Source organism: Colius striatus, chromosome 10 (genome assembly GCF_028858725.1).
Source record: "Colius striatus isolate bColStr4 chromosome 10, bColStr4.1.hap1, whole genome shotgun sequence".
NCBI classification, from domain to species: domain Eukaryota; kingdom Metazoa; phylum Chordata; class Aves; order Coliiformes; family Coliidae; genus Colius; species Colius striatus.
This window is the reverse complement of record NC_084768.1, coordinates 8,112,116-8,130,325: the sequence shown is the minus strand read 5'-3', so window position 1 is coordinate 8,130,325 and position 18,210 is coordinate 8,112,116. Positions and strand designations below refer to the sequence as shown.

The 18,210-nt window shown below is 39.3% G+C and overlaps 1 protein-coding gene across 5 annotated transcripts in view; it reads right to left on the bottom strand.

The window, feature by feature from the left end:
* The window catches only part of PATJ (PATJ crumbs cell polarity complex component), a 157,516-nt gene that overhangs the window by 121,071 nt on the left and 18,235 nt on the right, over positions 1-18,210 (bottom strand). For all 5 annotated transcript variants that reach the window (XM_062003244.1, XM_062003242.1, XM_062003241.1 and 2 more), the window contains exons 9-15: positions 13,758-13,857; positions 11,914-12,002; positions 10,538-10,673; positions 10,157-10,291; positions 4,852-4,928; positions 2,328-2,384; positions 887-1,021 (exon numbers count right to left, since the gene is read on the bottom strand). In XM_062003244.1, the coding sequence (XP_061859228.1) occupies positions 887-1,021; positions 2,328-2,384; positions 4,852-4,928; positions 10,157-10,291; positions 10,538-10,673; positions 11,914-12,002; positions 13,758-13,857 (729 nt within the window). The remainder of the gene's footprint in view (positions 1-886; positions 1,022-2,327; positions 2,385-4,851; positions 4,929-10,156; positions 10,292-10,537; positions 10,674-11,913; positions 12,003-13,757; positions 13,858-18,210) is intronic.

Sequence of the window (18,210 nt, the reverse complement as noted above, 5' to 3'; positions counted from 1 at the left end):
AACTGAAGAAACAGTTTAGGTCTTAGCAATCAGCATGATTTTTTTATGCTAAAGGGTGAATGATAAGTAAAAGCAAGAAAGCTACACACCTAACAAATTGATCTTTCAGAAAGCCTAATTCTGTTCCCACTGACGTCTATTAAACATTCTTTACAACCACTAAAAACAGTTCAAATTCAGAATATTCCACAAAGAGAAGGTATTTGACAGTCTTCTCACTTGAAGGCAGAGTACTGATAGATATACTTACAGATACACACACACAAAATATGTATTGTTTTAACCCTATCAAATAAATGGGTTTTTTCTCCGGAGCCAATAGGTCTGGTCTGATTCCAATAACTTCAAAGCTGCCCCAATACCTCTCTATACGTATTTAAACAAAGTGATGTACCAGCTCATACACAAAAACGTCTTTCAACACTCCCTGAGCAAGTTATACTGTGTAACAAGAACCACTATTCCTGAGACTGTTGTAAATTTTTTAGGAGTGACAAATATTAAGAAAGATTATCCACTACAAAAGCTAATGCCAAATGGCTACAACTGAGCTGAAGGACCACAGATAGAAATACATTCAACACAAATATTATCTCTGCCCTTATAACTCTTGATACTTGTGTTAAAAACATTTCAGGGAAAAAAAAAAAAACTCCATGAAGATACGAAAAGGTTACAAGAATTAGACATTTTGTCCATAAAGGAGGTATAAAACAGTGAAGAAAATGAATGTGAATTCCAAAACACTACTCTACTTCCACAACCAACTCTTGAGTGATACTATTGCAGAGAGAGCAGCCTAACCATGATTTAATACAGGAATTTTTAAGAAGTCTAAGCAAACAGGAAATAGTTCTATTTTGGAGAGGGTTGTTTTGTTCTTTACCTCTAGAAGTTCATCCTCTAGTTGCAGAAGACCGAGTGTTGCAGCTGGACCATCTGAAGCAATTGATGATATATAATGATGTCCATCAAATGTGTCAAGCTCCACTCCCAGTCTCAATGTGTGGATGGGCAATAACTGCCAAAAGGTAAGTATAGCTGAGAATGTATGTATCTTTATCCACTACATATGTGTGTAAACACATTTAGGATTCATTGCTTCACCAAATTAAACTAAGCACGCAGTAAGATGATTAAGTCTCCACACTGGTATCATCTGCGTTACACTGTAAGCATTCAGACAAACTGTTTGCACAAATAAAACCAACCAGTCTGTCCTTTGGGGGAAAAGCCAACTCAAATTGTATTCTTAAGTAATGTTACCACGTTGGAAAAAACCCAGAGAAAAGTACCATCTCAAGTCTATCCCACCTAAAAAGTGCATTTTCAACAAAAGAAATTCCACAAACGCCATAAAAAACTCATCACCAGATCAGCTATTTTATTCCCTAAGGAGCTACACTATTTTGAGGCAGGAAAGATATCCACGAAGTATTCTCTGCAAACAGCTAATAACCCTGTCATCCTTGTTTCTGCAAGGTGAAATCACTGATTTTGTGTTAGCCTTTTCCCAGTGGGCCTCCCAAACCTGGAACTTTTCTCCATTAGTATCTCAGGCCTACTAATATTAGGAGGACTAGAATAAAACTGATACACTATCCAGACAGACAGCAAAATCATGACTTGGGAAGAAGAAATGATGTGGCAGCATCTGCTCCTTCAGTTTGGCCATTTTTCGGCTTTTTATTACTTGAAACACTGATTGTCCTTCTGGTTCCAAAGTAATGTTGGATGTTTAAATAAAAGGAGCAATCCATTGGTCCTCAGCATTCCCACACACTCATGTCTGATTATGAGTTTATGGCTTTTCTTCAATGAAGTATATAAATGCATCACCTCCACAAACCTCTCTTGCACAATGTTAACACACAGCTCTTGAAAACCTCTCAGAAGACTGAAACAAATCTCAGCTCTGACCACTTTAATTAAATGGACCTCCATCTCCCTGAGCCAGGTTCACTATGGCAAACTCCTCTGCAGGATGACAACACTGTTCAGCAGTTTCAACCTCTGCTCCATTCTGTAGCAGCTTTCAACAAGTGAACTTCAATGCAATTAAGTACACCCAAATTTGAGGCTTATATGTATAGTTTAGGCTTTTTTTTGTTTCTGTGTGTGTGTTAAAAGGTTCATTTGCCCATGCTGCAAAAAGTATGGACCAGTCCAGAAGATTAGCAGAATACTGGTGGTCTTTTTTTGGAAAAGGGAGACAGAGCCACAAAGCCACTACTTTTCTGCAACACATAAATCTGGAATTGTGTCATGCCCCCCTGGGAATAACCTGCCAAGACGTATCATGAAGGAAACAATCATGTAAGTCATACCTTTGAGTACTTCTGGAGCTCCGAATCATCTGTAATGGGCATATCCACATTCACAACCTAGAAATTGTACACCATAACATTTTTCAACAGCAGGACAACAAAGACTTTACTGGAATGATAAAATCTAGCTAACAAAAAACCCCGATGAGCAAAATGAACTGCACTTAAACAAAGTCACTTTGATGCAAAATAATTTTAAACAAATGTTAGAAACATCTTTCAGACACAGAACATTTCCAACCAGGAATGTGGTGATTATGCACTATTAGCAGACTCCAATCTTATCCTATTCCCAAAGCCTGAGTGCCAATTGTAGTCAAGTTCAGTAATCCCGCATAAGCACAAAATGCCATTGACACAAATACCCAAACTGACTTGCCAATCAGCATCTGAAAAGTACTATAGCTTAAGTTATTACTTCAGGCTACAGTAGAGCCATCTAACATGTACAATAAACCAGCATCTTCTGCAGCATGTTCCTAATATGGCTTGAAGTACATTTTAATTACCAAATTTGAATGCAAAGTGGATTACTTAAAACAGTGGCACAAAATCCCTTCAGCATATCTTAATTGTAAAAAATACTAATAAAATAACTTCGTTTACCACCAATTTTCTTGTATGTCCTTCCTTAACATCACTTATTTATCTGTAACCTTAGAAGGTTATTTACTCCAATTTCAAATGTAATAAGGTGACATTTGTAGTGATCCGTGGCCCAGGGTTGGAGTTTGGGACACTAAAGTTGAATTGAATAAGTTTGGGAGAATTGCTACACTTGTTAGGCTTGAGAAAAATATATTGTCTTGCAAAACCTCAAGTAACTCCAGGCTCCTTTGGACATTTCTACTTTAACGAAGTAGTTATGAAATTACACTAAACATCAGCCTTTTATTTTGGCTTTATTTTAAATAGAGCTTCCAGCATCTTGTTTTCCAGTACCTAAGGTATTTTTCTTGACAGATAAAATCCATTTCACGTCCATTCAGTTGTAATTAGATGAATCTATGACTAGTAACTCCCCAGCTTGACTGCTCACACTTAGGTACCTGGCAATAAATCCCAGTCATACATCCCTATATAGATATCCCAGGTCTCTGTTCCAGCAGCACTTCAGGTCCTTCCATTGGTACCACAAAGGATCAGGACACAGCAGCCACAATTGACACAAACATCCGTTTCCTCTCTAGAGAAATATTTCTAAGGGAATATTCAAACCTGTAAGCACCTTCAGGGTGACTTTCTGGGAGCCGAGTATAGAAGTGAGGATAGTGTGAAACAGGGACTGTGCTATCAGGCTGAAATGAAACTAAATGTTGTTACTGAATGCAGCCAAGCAAGAGTAGAGGTAGGTACAGATGACAAGAGCTAGAGGAATCAAAAAACGACTTTCCAAATGGGGTGCCCCAACTATTTCCTTCTATGACTTAAAAGGACCAACTGTAAAGATTTTCACTCCTGACATTTTACTGGTGGCAGCTAAAGACGAATTAGAAACAGACAGTTTCACCAACTAAGCAGGTTTTTGTCCTCTGTGGGAAGCGTGATAGTGCTAAGGGAAGTAATACCAGACTCTTGAAATGTAAGGATGGGAATACCACGCAACTGAAGTGGGCAGCCAAACAGATTTATTGCATCATGTACATAATCTTACACGAACTTCAGATCTTAAAGGAGTGCTAATGGAAAGAAGAGAAGCGAGTTTCTCAAGGCAATTCTTAAAGCTACTTTAAATCTTCCAGCGAGTGACTGGAACGATGGCTACTCCAAGTAGTAAAAAATAAGCGTCTATAAATCAGCTGGGCAAACACTTCAAAGACAAGCAGAGCATTTTCTTGGTGGCGGTGAGAATTTTTTAAGTCTTCTGAAAGAATACTGGCTGGAGTCTTTTATTTGTACTCCCTGGCCAACACAGAACTGAAGAGCAGTAGTGAATTACAATTTCAGTCAACTCCTTACAATGATTCATCAAAACTATCTTTTGCTTGGCAATTCCTTAACATGAATTGAAGAAATAGCTAAGAGGCACTGGCACCACGGAGTTACACTACTGAGAATTACTTCCTGTTTTCCCACCATATTTGAAAATTATTCTTTGATTCCTCTAACAAAATTGTACGATTCTTTGTGAAACACAGCAGCTCTAACCTAAGCCTTTTTTTTTCCAGTATACGATAAACCAAACAGATCATAAATTAAATCATAAAAATGCCACATATTTGAAGTGTCTGCTCTGATGCAGATTGAAAAAGATGGTTGATTTTCTTGACTCACTATGCCTGTCTAATATTTGTATAACAAAGGTATCCACATAAACAGAGTGACAAAAACAACCCTGCCACCACCACCACCACATCATGACACTCCTATATTTCAGCCTTGATGTTACAGGAAACAAAATTTGATATAACTGATCTGTTCCAAATACTAAACTGTTCTACAAACAGCCTGCAATGCTAAGCTCACAGATCTGTAATTTAAAGAAATAACATACACGCAGGTAGTTTATTGAAAGATAACATACCATAACTTCATATTCAGGACCCAGCAGGTTTTCCCATTTGGATTTCAGCTCATGTGCTGGAGGGAATGGGACTCTTCCTAAACATGAAAGTGAATATTGAATCGACAAGCATATTGTACATTCAGAAGTACGTTTACTTCTAAATAGTTCAACAAAAATGCAGTGTAAATAAAAGATTAGAGGGAATAACCCCAAAAAGGAAAGTGCATTAAGCTGAGTCTATCAAACAGCGCAAATCAAAAACATCTTTCTTAGCAAAACAATGTAAAATGTCAGCTACTGCTAACGTGTGATTTATTCAGCCGAGGAGCAGAAGAGGTGATGCTTGCATTGATGAGATGCGAGCTCTGTACCATATAAGTACTGTAAATAAATCATTCTTTCATGCTGCAAAACAAATTTCACACGACTTCATAATTTGTTGCTATAAAAATGCTTGCTACTCCAGGGAAGCATCATCCCTGCCAAACCAAACCCCCTTAAGAAGTAAACCACCTGACAAGATATTGCTGTTATCGGGGGGCTGCATCAGCACAATGCAGTCACAGAATTTATTTATCCATTTGGCAGGTATAAAGGCTTGTCTAGTTTAATTAGGCCAGTACGTAATATGAGCTTTAATATAAGCTCCAGTTCTAAACCAGTCTTCCGTGGGAACTTGGCTATCTTGACATTTATATCTTTTCAGCTTTCTTACTTATGCAACCAAGGCAGTATTACACTCATGTAAGACAATTTGACAGAGCTAGACAGCATAAAATGACTGGCTGCCCTGCATTTGACCTCATCCAGAAGCTCAGCGCATATATAAAGTTCCAAGCTGAAGCAACGTTTAACTGGTAAAATCAAGCTCTAAAGCAAATTCCATCTAGCAGCTACAGCAGCAGCAACTGGGGTCTGAATTACTGAAAACCGGGATCTTTTTTCCCCCCTGAATGACTGTAAGAGTTTGTCAGATGTCTAGACAAGGCACAGACCACTTGTTATTGCTGACGTGTTGTACTGAAATTCAGAATGTAAATCACAGCATCACACTTTGCACACAAACTAGCGTGTAAAACACCTCAAGGGGGAAATTCTGAAGAAACCAAGAGTAGCTCTGAGTCTATCTACTAGCAAAAGCCAAGCTGCCTCTTCTTTTAACATCTTTGTAGAGTGCAAAGATAAAACATGAGCTTTGCAGCACAATTCTCATCATTTTATAACTTTGAAGTTTGCTGCTCATTAAAAACAAAGATTTAAGTTAATTTACACAACAACATAACCCATCACTGTGTCTCTTCCGCTCAACTTTCTGGCATGTCAGACAGGCAAATGCTGTCTGACCTACACTGAGAAACCACAGTCCTCAAAGTCTAACAACTGAGATTTCACTTGGAAATATTCAGAGCACCTTTAACATGTGGACTCAAGGAGACATAGATTCCAAAGGATTCCAGTAGTTTTGATAACTATATTGTCACCAAAAAGAACCACCACCAAGAATAAAACCTTAGGTTTGCAAATACAGTGCTCAGTTCTCTCTGAAGTAAACCATCTCCTTAAAAAAAGGGAAGAAAAAATGTCCCCAAATTCTCACTCAGCTGTGAGTTCAGAGGTTTTCCTTCACTGAAATTTAACCCAAGTTTCTAAGAAGTCTTCATGAGCTTTGTTATCAAGCACCGGCTGAACACTAGTTCCCAACTGTAGGAAAACCGGAACACCAGTGCATTTTTCTACTCTTTTATTTGCAGAAATACAAAGGGATAGGAATTCCTTGGCGCCTTCCTCCACTATTCCAAAGTTATTGTGTGAACACCCAGGGCCTGCAATCCTCTGGGCAGCCAAATATAGATTTTAAGGTTCACCAGGAGTAATGAATCTTAGGGTCAAGCTCAAAGTTCAGTTCAGTAACTGTAAGTTGTGTTCAGCTGGCTGAATACAGATTTTTTTGTCACTTCCAAAACACATTAACAAAATCTATGAGTTGTCTAGAGCAGGTGTTGATGCATGTCTCCATTTGAAGTTTCCCCCTTTCTTTCTTTCCAACCTACTTTGAAGTCTTTGCTTGTAACTTCCTCAGAACTGTGGAAATGTTGGCTGGAGGGATTTGGATTAAATATATTCAATTTCAATTCACTTAATGCTATTTTTTCCCCCTCCCTACACAGTTTCTTCCACATGGCAGCTAATAGGAAGTTTCTTTTTAGTCTCTCATCCAGCTGGATTTCTCATGACCTGAGATCCGTAATACGGCTTCTATAATGCGCAAGGATTCAGCAATGAAAATGCTTCCCTGGGACAGCTTTCATTAGAAACTGATTTCCACATATTTAGTCTGTCCTTCTGCCTGCACTTCCATACAGTTCTTCATTTCTAATTAGCAAGCATTAAGAACAGATCAGAAGTGTATTGCAAAAACTATATTTCCTAATCAAAATTGCAGGCATCTTCAAACTTGGGATCTTTTCTTCTTACAATTTCCTCCTCATTTCACCTGTACAAGGATGTGTGCTGTGCTCTAGTGTACTTCATTAATGCACTACCTTAATCTGCCCTACTGATGGGGATTTTTCCCCAGTCGTCTTTAAGCGCCTGACTGGCATCATCATATCTTGGGTTCTGCTGCAAGGCAAAAGAAAGCACTTCTGCTCAGTCTGCAGTCTTGCAGATGCAGCTGTTAATTGCCTCTAGTCTGCTAGTAGAAAGTTTCAGGCCTCGTACACATTGCATCCTGAACTGTGTTGCCTTTGTATCAGAACTGCTTAAGCACGGTTTTGCCTGGCCAAAATTACTATTTAATACCTCTCCAGGAAACACAATTTAACAAGAATTTCACACAACTAGGCTTAAGAGGAAGTAATACATATTTTATACAACACACCTTTTACATTAAAATTCTAAAAGCATTTCCAGAGGTTGCTCAGAACCTTAAATTAGCAGTATTTACATTAGCACCATTATAATGAAGTGTCCATCACCATGTCCAAAACAAGCACCTATCTTTGGAATTTAAACTTGGCCATTAAATTGTATTCCAAGGCGAAATCTTATACACTGTGTTTCAGTAAGCGTAAAATTTCAACTTTTAAACAGAGATGCACACACACATTTTATGGACGCATAAAGCTTCTGCAGAACCTTGTAACTTGAAGTGGTTTTTCACTATGAAAAACCCCAATTTAATCAAGCACTGATACTTGCTTCCCATTGCATTAAACACTCCTGATGACTCTGTTTCGAAGCCATGCCCACTGCATTATCCTGCTAGCCCTAGGAGGCCCAGCACTGCTAGATGGTATCAAGGGCAGTATCCAACTGCAAACAAACAGTATCTTCAGTGTTTAAATTTCAGTATCCCAAGACACACTGTGCACACAAGCACATCCTGCATTCTTCATGGTAAGGGAGCTTGGATACGTAAGAGAACAGAGCGTTTGCTACATGATGCCCTGGGGAACACAGTGAAGATACACCGCACTGCCCCTGCAAGGAATCAGCATGGGTTCAACTGGCAACTATGGATTCTATGCAACATAGTCCTTGCCAGACCAAGCTGTGCCTGCACCAGACTCTGCAGGGCTCCAAGGAAGGAGATCATGAGATCTGCAAAATGCTTGAATTGAAGGGGAGTCACTCATGTATATACAACTTGGTTATAAACTCGTTTTGAAACCAGGGGCTTTGGAGTATTTACGAAGAAGCAGTGTATCCACATCAAAGCAGTTTGGATGTGCTATGAAAAGGGCTCAAAAACACAGTCTGTCTATACAGACTATCAGCAGAACAGAGATCATTAAGATCTATCTAGGCAACACACCTAGAGAGTAACAAAGTTTGTTAAATTCAAGTCAGGTAAAAGCAATTTTAGTTTCCAGCATGAACTGAACCTGATATTGATACTACACTTGCACAGCACTAGGTGTTGGGTAACAAACTGCTCAGAAAGTTCTCTTTGCATCAGGGGAGGTATCTGCAGCCTGTGACAGAAGATAACCCAACCACAAGTAGTCAGGAAGCGGCTACAGAGATACTGTTGTAGAAAAACAAAATACTTCTATGCACAGTGAAAAAAAGACTGGGTAAGTTACACGGGACAGCATGTGTTGCTCTTTTCTAGCCTCTGTCAGAGCAAGTGTAAATCTTCCTGGCTCTTCTGCACCCAAATACATCCTACTTCTAAGTCCTTAAGTTATTCATCCACTGTAACTACAAATCAATATATGCTTTTCCAGTCACATAGCTAAAACAATGCTTTGATAACCTCCAGTCTCAGCTACTCAACTATCTCTGTTTTGGCTTCCTGTTTCTGGGAACATGTAAAAGTCACAACAAAGGATGTCTGGTTACAAGGCTTGGATAGAAAAGTAAAACAGAATGGAGCATAGGAACTGCTGCATTTCTCTCGTTTCCAGGTTGTCTTTAATACTGACAGATCTTCCACAATCATAGCAAAATTGTTATTCATTGACAGCCGTAATTCAGAATCCTCTATTACATCTACATATCTTAGAAACTACAAGCCATAAGGATAATTTATGCTGACTTTAACACAAGCTGTAGAAATTCACCCAGAAGTTCCTGTAGAAGAGCCCAGAAATCTGTAGGGGAATGGAAGTGTGCCTTCTGTAAAGGTCTCCAACCTTGATTCAGAAGTCAGCTAAAACCCAAAGCAATCCATGCCTTTGTGATCTGCCCCTTTGTTCAATTGCCTCTGCTGTTAAAAACAAATGTCTCATCTGAATTCCTGTCCAGCTTCTGATTCCAGCTATCAGGTCTTTCTGCCTTTGCCAGACCAGACACTCTCATCTGTCTGCATTAGTGTGTAGTCAGCAATTTCCAGCTCGGGTAAGCAAGCTCAGGACAAGTGAGCCAGAAATTGTGTATCTACAGACTTAACTCTAGTTTCCAAGAGTAACATAGGATGAAGCAATGCGCAGAAGTATTAGTACCACAAGACAAATGAGTTGGGTGTAGGAACCTGCAGGCAGCAAGGAGAGGTTCATTGCCAAACGGGGACTCTCACAGGAGGTGGACATAGCTGGTACTTGGTTTCCTGCTTCTCTGGCACCTTCATCATTGACCTCCACTGATGACACACAACATAATCACCACAAACATGGGGACAGTGCCATGTTGTAGGGATAAGGTGGCATGGAAGAGTTAATAGATCCAACAGGTAGAGCTTTACTTCAGAGGGATCTGAATAAAAAGCATTACAGAGCAAAAGCTAAAGAGTAAAAGTCACAAAAACGTATCAGTTTTGAAAATGGATTCAAGATATTTCCCAAGACTCAGAAGAGACACTGCAACATATCCTATCCACCTGTTTTATGCAGGCTCTGCTTCTTGTCATTTTGAAGACTCTCTTTCTGTTCTCGGTGTTCCTCGTTCTTAGTGTCCACACCAGTTTCAGTCCCTACAGCTCCAGAGGACACAAAGGTTGGAACAGTTGGCTGAACTGTGAAAACAGATTAAGGAAAAAAAAATTTATATTGTGAAACACATGAAGTAATATTTTTCTTCCCTTTTTTGGCTACACAGGAGTTTTGCACTTTGTTTTCCCGAATCCCTTATTTCTCTTTACTTTCCTCCTTAAGCATCCCATTTGCTACATCTTTTACAAAATTGAAGCTCATGTGCTATCTAAACACTCTAAACAGAGTGAAAAACAAAAATCAGTCACTGACAAAGGAAAAAGGATTACCTCTATATGAAGGTCTCTCTGAGGAAATAGTAGAAGGTTTCCTTCTAAGTAAGGTAAGGCGTACAGTCTGGCCTGTGTTACGCAACGCCTCTACCACTTCTTGGTTGGTGTAATCCTGTATATTAACTCCATCAACCTAAACCAAGACAATTGTAACATACAATAGCAATCACATTACATTCTTAGGCTGTACTATACACTATAAGCAACTTCCACATTATTTTGTGCAGAAATTATAGGGTTATCCACCAAAGACAGTATTGTTTGCAAAACAATCTCATTAAATCAGGTACATTTCACTAATTATACAGTATTTTCAAAATACATCTTAAAAGGAAACACAACAGTAACTTCTTCTGCCTTCATGGGGCAACCACAAAACAGAATTTACTGATCTGGTGTAAGTATGCATTGATTTCCCCGCACAGTGGTTTTGCTAACAAAAAACAGCTTGAGGAGTATTGCGGACGAAGCTTCCCAGCACGAGTAGTCAGCCTAGAACTGTGTTCAGTTCATTATCACTATTACTTTTCTCAAGGATTTCTAACGTGCCCTACACAAGCCTGTACACATAACTGTTTATATATTCCACTCTGAGCTGCTCAATTCTTACATTAACTCAGATGTTTTAATTTACACCCAAAATACTTTGTTCACCTCACTGTTCGATCATGCATCAACAGAGACTCCTTCTGCAAAGCTGCAGATAAAAGCACAAGGTTGTATCAGTTTTTGCTCTCACAAAGGAGAAAGCTGCCTTTGGAAGGTCTGGCATAGTTTAAAAGTAATTTTAAATCATATATCTATAAATATTATCCCTTAAAACAAAAAGACTGTGTAATTCATTCCTGCTTGTACTGTGAATGCAAAATTGGCTATTATTCAATTCACTGTTATTCAACGAGTTTTAATTTTTCTACACATAAAGCTTGGGTTTTAAACCTAAATTGTGACTATTAACATTTTGATTGTACCCATGCTATGCTACACAGTCATTAAGGACCATAAACAGTGTGCCACATCTTGCAAAATCTTAACCATCCTCAAACCCCATTCAATTTAAATAGAAGCTAATGCTGCTCATCTTTACTTCAGGCCAAAAGCCAAGATTCTCCACTGAAACATTTGAATCCAAATGCTTGCCTCTTTCATAGTTAACTACTATTTACTACTTCTTTGAATATAAAATAATATTTTTACCACTGCAAGCCAAAGCTCATTTCTGTTCTTGTCTACCTAAACAAATACCAACCACCAAATTATTTCTTTCTGCAAAGTGGGGAAGGTTTAATTAATTTTAGAAAGTCTTTATGTTTTTCTTTTAACACCAAGATGGGGAATTCCATAACAATACATAAACAGACTCTTATACTTACAGCAACAATTTTGTCATGGACGTGAATTTGGCCATTGTGGTCAGCAGCACTACCAGGTATTATATTTTTCACAAAAATCCCTGAAGGCTCTGTTGGAGAGGGGAGGAAGAGAAACAAGTCACCACATTACTCTGATTTGTCTCTTTTCTTATTAACATTTTTAATTACAGCTTTTTACACACTTCTGTTCACGATTCTGTAAATCATGAACACTTGCATGTTACCGCTCACACAACTTGAAACAGAACGACTATGGATCTCTGAGGGAAAAACCAGCACTGACACAACCACTGTACGCTGATCTCGGGGTTTTTTTCCTTAAAATGGCTCACAAAAGGTCACCTCCTCCACGGATTCATTCTTGTGCTTACCTAGGCTTTAAATCACAGTCACTTAAATCCATGCTGCATTTGATTTCAGTAGGACTACCTAACCACATACTTTACTTTTAGCTTAGGTACTTTGATCAGGACTTTAATCATCTTACAGCTAAAGAATTTAGTACTTGAAATCTTAATGAAAAAAGATTTTTCTTTAAAAAATAAAAAAGGAGAAACAGGGAAATCAGAAAAGCTGTCCTTTGTCATGGTAGAATTAATAATCAAACGTCAAACTTCTACTTAGAACAAGGAAATGAAAACAAACTAAAGAAACCACTCAGTAAAATACCCAATTGTCAGTTGAAACAGTAGCCCTTCCCTTCTACAAACTCCCACAAAATATGACATGTTGACCTTTAATTCTAGTGAATCTTGACACTTCATCCATGCTTTTCTGAACACTAACTTTCCTCAGACACCTACCCAACTTGGTTTGTCCATGCTCAGCAAAACCCCTCCCTCGGTGCTTCCAAGCCACCTTTTCCCCTTTGCCTGACACGTGCTCCTCTCCACCCCAGCTCCCAGTGCTCACTGAACTGGCCTGGGATTCCTGACCAGCAACACAAGAGATTCTCCTGGGAACCAAGAGGGCTAGAGAGCGACCCCAGCTGTACCACATTCCCAGAACACTTTCTCGAGTCCCACGAGGAAGGAGAGGGGATAAAAAGCACTACTCATTTGTGTAAAACCAGATATTGAGTTGAGCCAATTTTAAATATATTAGAATCTGTGGAACCAATATTTGAAAGATAACAGCTCTAATTTAAAGACAATTAAGGGGAAAAAACATCCAACTGATTCCATGTCCCCATATCCTAGCACAGGTATTTTAATCTGCTCCCAAAGGTTAGACATTGAAAAAGGCATCTGCCAAGAACAAGTATGTCATCTCTTGTAGGTGGTGAATACATCACACCCAGCTAGGATTCTCTGCATCTCCTGCCTGGCAGAGGGATGGGCTAGTTAATTTAACTGATCATTTCCACTCTAACACCTACAATTCATTAAACAAAAGAAAGTTGCACATTGAGCTATGTTGTACATGCTGAAGATGTCATTCAAAAGTTAATGCAAACTGGGGACATCTGATACTCTGTTTTTTGAAGTCTTCTTAAAATGTGCTCTCTCAACAATGCTATATAGCACAGGGACAAAACGAGGAACAGTGGGGACAGGACCTGACTGTGTTAGAATCTGAACATGCAGAAACTGTTACAGTTTAATGTCTTGCAACATAGGCATGTAAAATTCACAGTCCAACAGTCAAGTGGAAATAATTTTAAGCTAATTACAACTCTAAACATTTCTGTGGCTGAATTTCTGGGCAATAAGTTCTCCAAGTGTCGTTTTCACAGATTTTCTAAGTTACACTGTTTCAAAGAAGCACTATTCATTTTCCTCACAGTAAATAAAGGGTATTTGAGAGTCTCTGTCCCGGACTTTACCAAATCCTGTAGAACTCACCTACATCACTCGTGCCAGCATATCCAACAATTGTTATCCCCAGGCTTTGCCCATTCTTTTTTATAAGTTCAACATCATAGGCCTCAAAAAGGTTGATATCCTATAAATAAAGCACAAGACAGTAAAAAAATGTCTCAGATTAATTGAGATCTTGAGATGTGAGCAGTGATTTTTATTTTCCTGTTTTAGTGGGGATCAAATTTGAAAAAGAGATGTGCTGAAAATAAGGTGTCACCCAAAGTCATTAGTTTCTTCTAAAATTATTTCCTAATACTTTTTCCACATACCTGTCAGAGAAATAACATTTTTATTTTAGGGGAAACAAAGTGTTTTCTTAGACTGCTCAGGGGTCATTTCCCTTTGGATTCCACTGCAACTTGGTAACAACAAACCTCCCAGTAAATCCCACAGGACAACAGAAACCCTGAATGCCCTCAGAATTTCTTCTCTTCCTTTCATAGAACAGTCCTAATAAACTGTCACGAATCCACTTGCCTGGGCTCTTTCTACTGGATAGTTAAGAATCAAAAATAACCTGGTATAAATACAGTGTTATCATATCACAGATTTCTATCAGAAAAAGTGATGCTTCTCTCCTTGTTATCAACTACTATGGAAGTGAGGGGCAGCAGGAAAGGGACCTCAAAACAGAGACAGGTTTGATGCCCTGAAATGAAAGAAACCACAAGTATACATAGTAGGCACATATCTACTACAGAAGTAGTTGCCTACTTAAGTGTAAATACGGAAGACTAGGTAGCTGGTGTTGTGCCAGATCCCAAACCACAAAGCCATTGAAAAAGTCAACCTTACACGCATCAGATTAACAATTTTGATATGACCCTGTTCAGATTTAAAGCTGCAAAGAACACTGGATGACTACAGGTTGTCTAAGGCCATGAGATGCAAAAGACTCGTTAATTTCCATTCAGTTAAACTATTTTCAAGACCTAACATAAGAAGGGAGAGTATTCACTTGTAAATTCTCCATTGACGAAATGATAAGATGACTTCTCATAACAAACAGTACTTGAAAAGAGAAGGACATAACATAGCCTGTTCTCTGAACCCTCTGCTTCGTATTATTAACAAGAAACCCCATAAAAGTCCTTAGCTAAGATTACAATATGATCTCCTTGCACTGGAGAAGCATACCAAAAAACTCCCCACAAAGCTGGTCTGTGCAACTCTGCTCTGACAAGTGAAAATCAAAACTGCAAGACAGAGTTCAAACAGAACACACTAAAGACATTGGCAGTACCAAAGAGGAAAACAATCAAGCGCATAGGTCTGGGATTGCAAGGGATAAATCAAAGTACATAAAGTTGTCTTCAGTAATCAGATACAGCCCAATCAGATCAAAAAGAAGATGATCCGAGTAAGGTCTGTTAAAGTGATGAAATCAAGAGGGATAGTGTCACTGCCAACAGCAAAAAATGGATCAGGAGACTGAAAAACATTTCTCAAGGGAGTGAACAAAAGAGAAGTTTTATCAAATGCTTGCCAAATATCAGCTTGGGAAGGACCTATATTAAAAGCAGGACAAAGTTATGGCAGTACTTATTTCAGTGTTCACTGAAATCACTAAACAGCTATGTCTTTTATCACACACACACCCCTCTCTCCACTAGCCAACTCATGAAGCTTATTAAATACTCTCCAATTGTGTTGCTCCTTACAGTGCTGATGGAGATGAAGTTGTGACACTTTATCACTTATGGAGAGAAAACCAAAACAGTAAACAAGCCTATAGCAACATCTGAAATGGAGCTACGGCCTTGAGGGTCTTGCAGTTTTGATAATCAAAACCCCTTTATAGTCACTGTTCTGGCACTACAGAAATTTTCTCTAAGTAATGTTACTGGTAGAATGCAAAACATTACAAGTGGAGAGTGGAAAAATCAAAGTACAAAGTCCTAAATACAGTCTGCACAAGCAGGCTGCCAGCATGACCGTCAGTACCTTGGAGACTACAGATAATATGACTGTTTTCTTCTGCCCGTGCATGGACGCAAGTAGTTCCAGTTATTCTCTACTACAGGAAATTTAAATGAAATAAATTATTAATATAAAAAATAGAAATTGTTAACCATAAATTAAAAATGCCTTTCTGCTGGTTTACAGAAGAGTAAAAGAAAGGCTACAGCTAGTGAAAGTACTCAAAAACCAGAATAGACTAAACCATAGGAAAAAATTCTATTGTAAATCAGACACAAACTGAATGGTGGACCATTAAACTCAACATTAAATTAATGAATACATTCAGATTAGGATTAGCCACTATTCTTGACTTCAGCAAATCTTTATTACCACCAGAGTTTCTTCAGTTCTAGATAGGAAGGCATTATTTAGTTCAGAAAACAAAAGATGACATTCAGAAAGAAGCTGACAAAATTGCAGTGTGATTGCTTCACCCCCACCCCGAACTACATAATAGTAATAAGGAGGACACTAACAAGACATCTAGAAGGAATATTTTAGAAAGGCTGCTGAATCTACAATGCTCAGGGTTGATTAGTGACAAACAGGCCCACCTTTGTGGTTGTGGAGAATGAAAAAAGAGTACTTTGTTGGGGAAACACTAGGATCATGTTATTTTTTCATAACACTGGCCTTGAAAAATATGATGCAGTCAAAAAAGAAGTGTTTCATAACAATATTGATTCTCTAGAAAAGCCCTTTTTCAGAGCATTAGACAAGTCACTTTCAGGACTCCAACCTTATGTACACAGATCACTCCCCCCCCTCATAATTCTGTCACATTTCCTACTGCACCAATTCCTCCTCTGAGAAGAGGAGCTTGAGAAGGACGCAAAATACTTTACTAACAGCTTCACAGAATCATTATGGTTGGAAAAGACCTTTAAGATCAGCAAGTCCAACCACTAACCTCACACTGCCAGGCCCATCACTAAACTAAACCATATCCCTCAGCACCTCGAATATGCACCCTTTAAATATCTCCAGGGATGGTGACTCCACCACCTCCCTGGGTAGCTCCTTCCAATGCTTAATAACCTTTTTAGTGAAGAAGTTCTTCCTAATGTCTAATCTAAACCTCCCCTGGTGCAACTTGAACCCATTTCCTCTTGTCCTATCAGTTGTTACTGGAGAGAAGAGATCGATCCCTCTTCACCTCACTACAACTCTCCTTCAGGTAGTTCAGTGATCACATCTCCTCTCAGTCTCCTCTTCTCTAGGCTAAACATCTTCAGCTCCCTCAGCCACCCCTCATCAGACTTGTTCTGTAGACCTTTCAACAGCTTTGTTACCCATCTCTGGACACACTCCAGCACCTCGATGTCCTTCTCGTAGCGAAGGGCCCAGGACTGAACACAGTATTCACGGTGCAGCCTCACCAGTGCCAAGTACAAGGGCACAATCATTTGCTGGTCACACTATTTCTGATACAAGCCAGGATGCCATTGGCCTTCTTGGCCACCTGGGCACATTGCTGGCTCATGTTCAGCCAGCTCTCCCAGGTCCCTCTCTGCCTGGCAGCTTTTCAGCCCCTCTGCCCCAAGCTTGTAGTGCTGCCTGGGGTTGGTGCGGCCTAAGTGCAGGGACCTGGCACTGGGCCTTGTTGAACTTCACGCGTTTGGCCTTGGCCCATTGCTCCAGCCTGGCCAGGTCCCTGCCCTCAAGCAGGTCTACACTCCCACCCAGCTTAGTGTCATCAGCAAATTTACTGAGAGGACACTCAAGCCCCTCATCCAGGTCACTGATAAAGGTGTTAAACAAAACAGTACCCAGCACGGAGCCCTGAAGAACACCACTGGTGACTGGCCATCAACTGGACTACAACTTTCAAGGCGTGGCCACTCAGACAGTTTTCCACCCATCTCCCAGTTCCACCATCATCATCATCCAGTTTCACCCATCAGCCACAGTAATCTTCCAAGGGATGCAAGACACAAAGCTAATGGCTATCTTTGCAGTGACTATGCCCACGAAGTAGGAAGGTGAGCTTGTAACAATATGACTGCTAGTCTGATCTTTAAAAATGGTGCTTAAAGTAACCCCTCTTCACCCATATTCAAGAAACTAGACAAGAAAGAAAAGGCTACTCAGATTCTACACCTAAATCTAAGCAGCACAGTAGTAGCAGATGGTACACAAGCACAGCTTTGTTTATGTTTCGAGACCTACTGTACACTTAGTGTAGCATTTGTTGATTTTAATTACTCAAAACTGAAAAGAATGACTTCAAAAACAAGAGACTTTGATATGACCATGATAAGATTTGCTAAAACAAGTTTCAAAATTTTTAGATATATTTCCTATCACAGACAGTAGCGTAGACTATGAAAACATTACACTTATGTTTCAGAAAAAGACGATAGTGCTGAATAATTCTGGTGTGGCTGTGGTGCTCTGGATTTCAGACTAGCGAAATTCACACTCAAGTTTTAAATCCACTTACAAATGATTGATTAGGAAAAATGTAATGAGC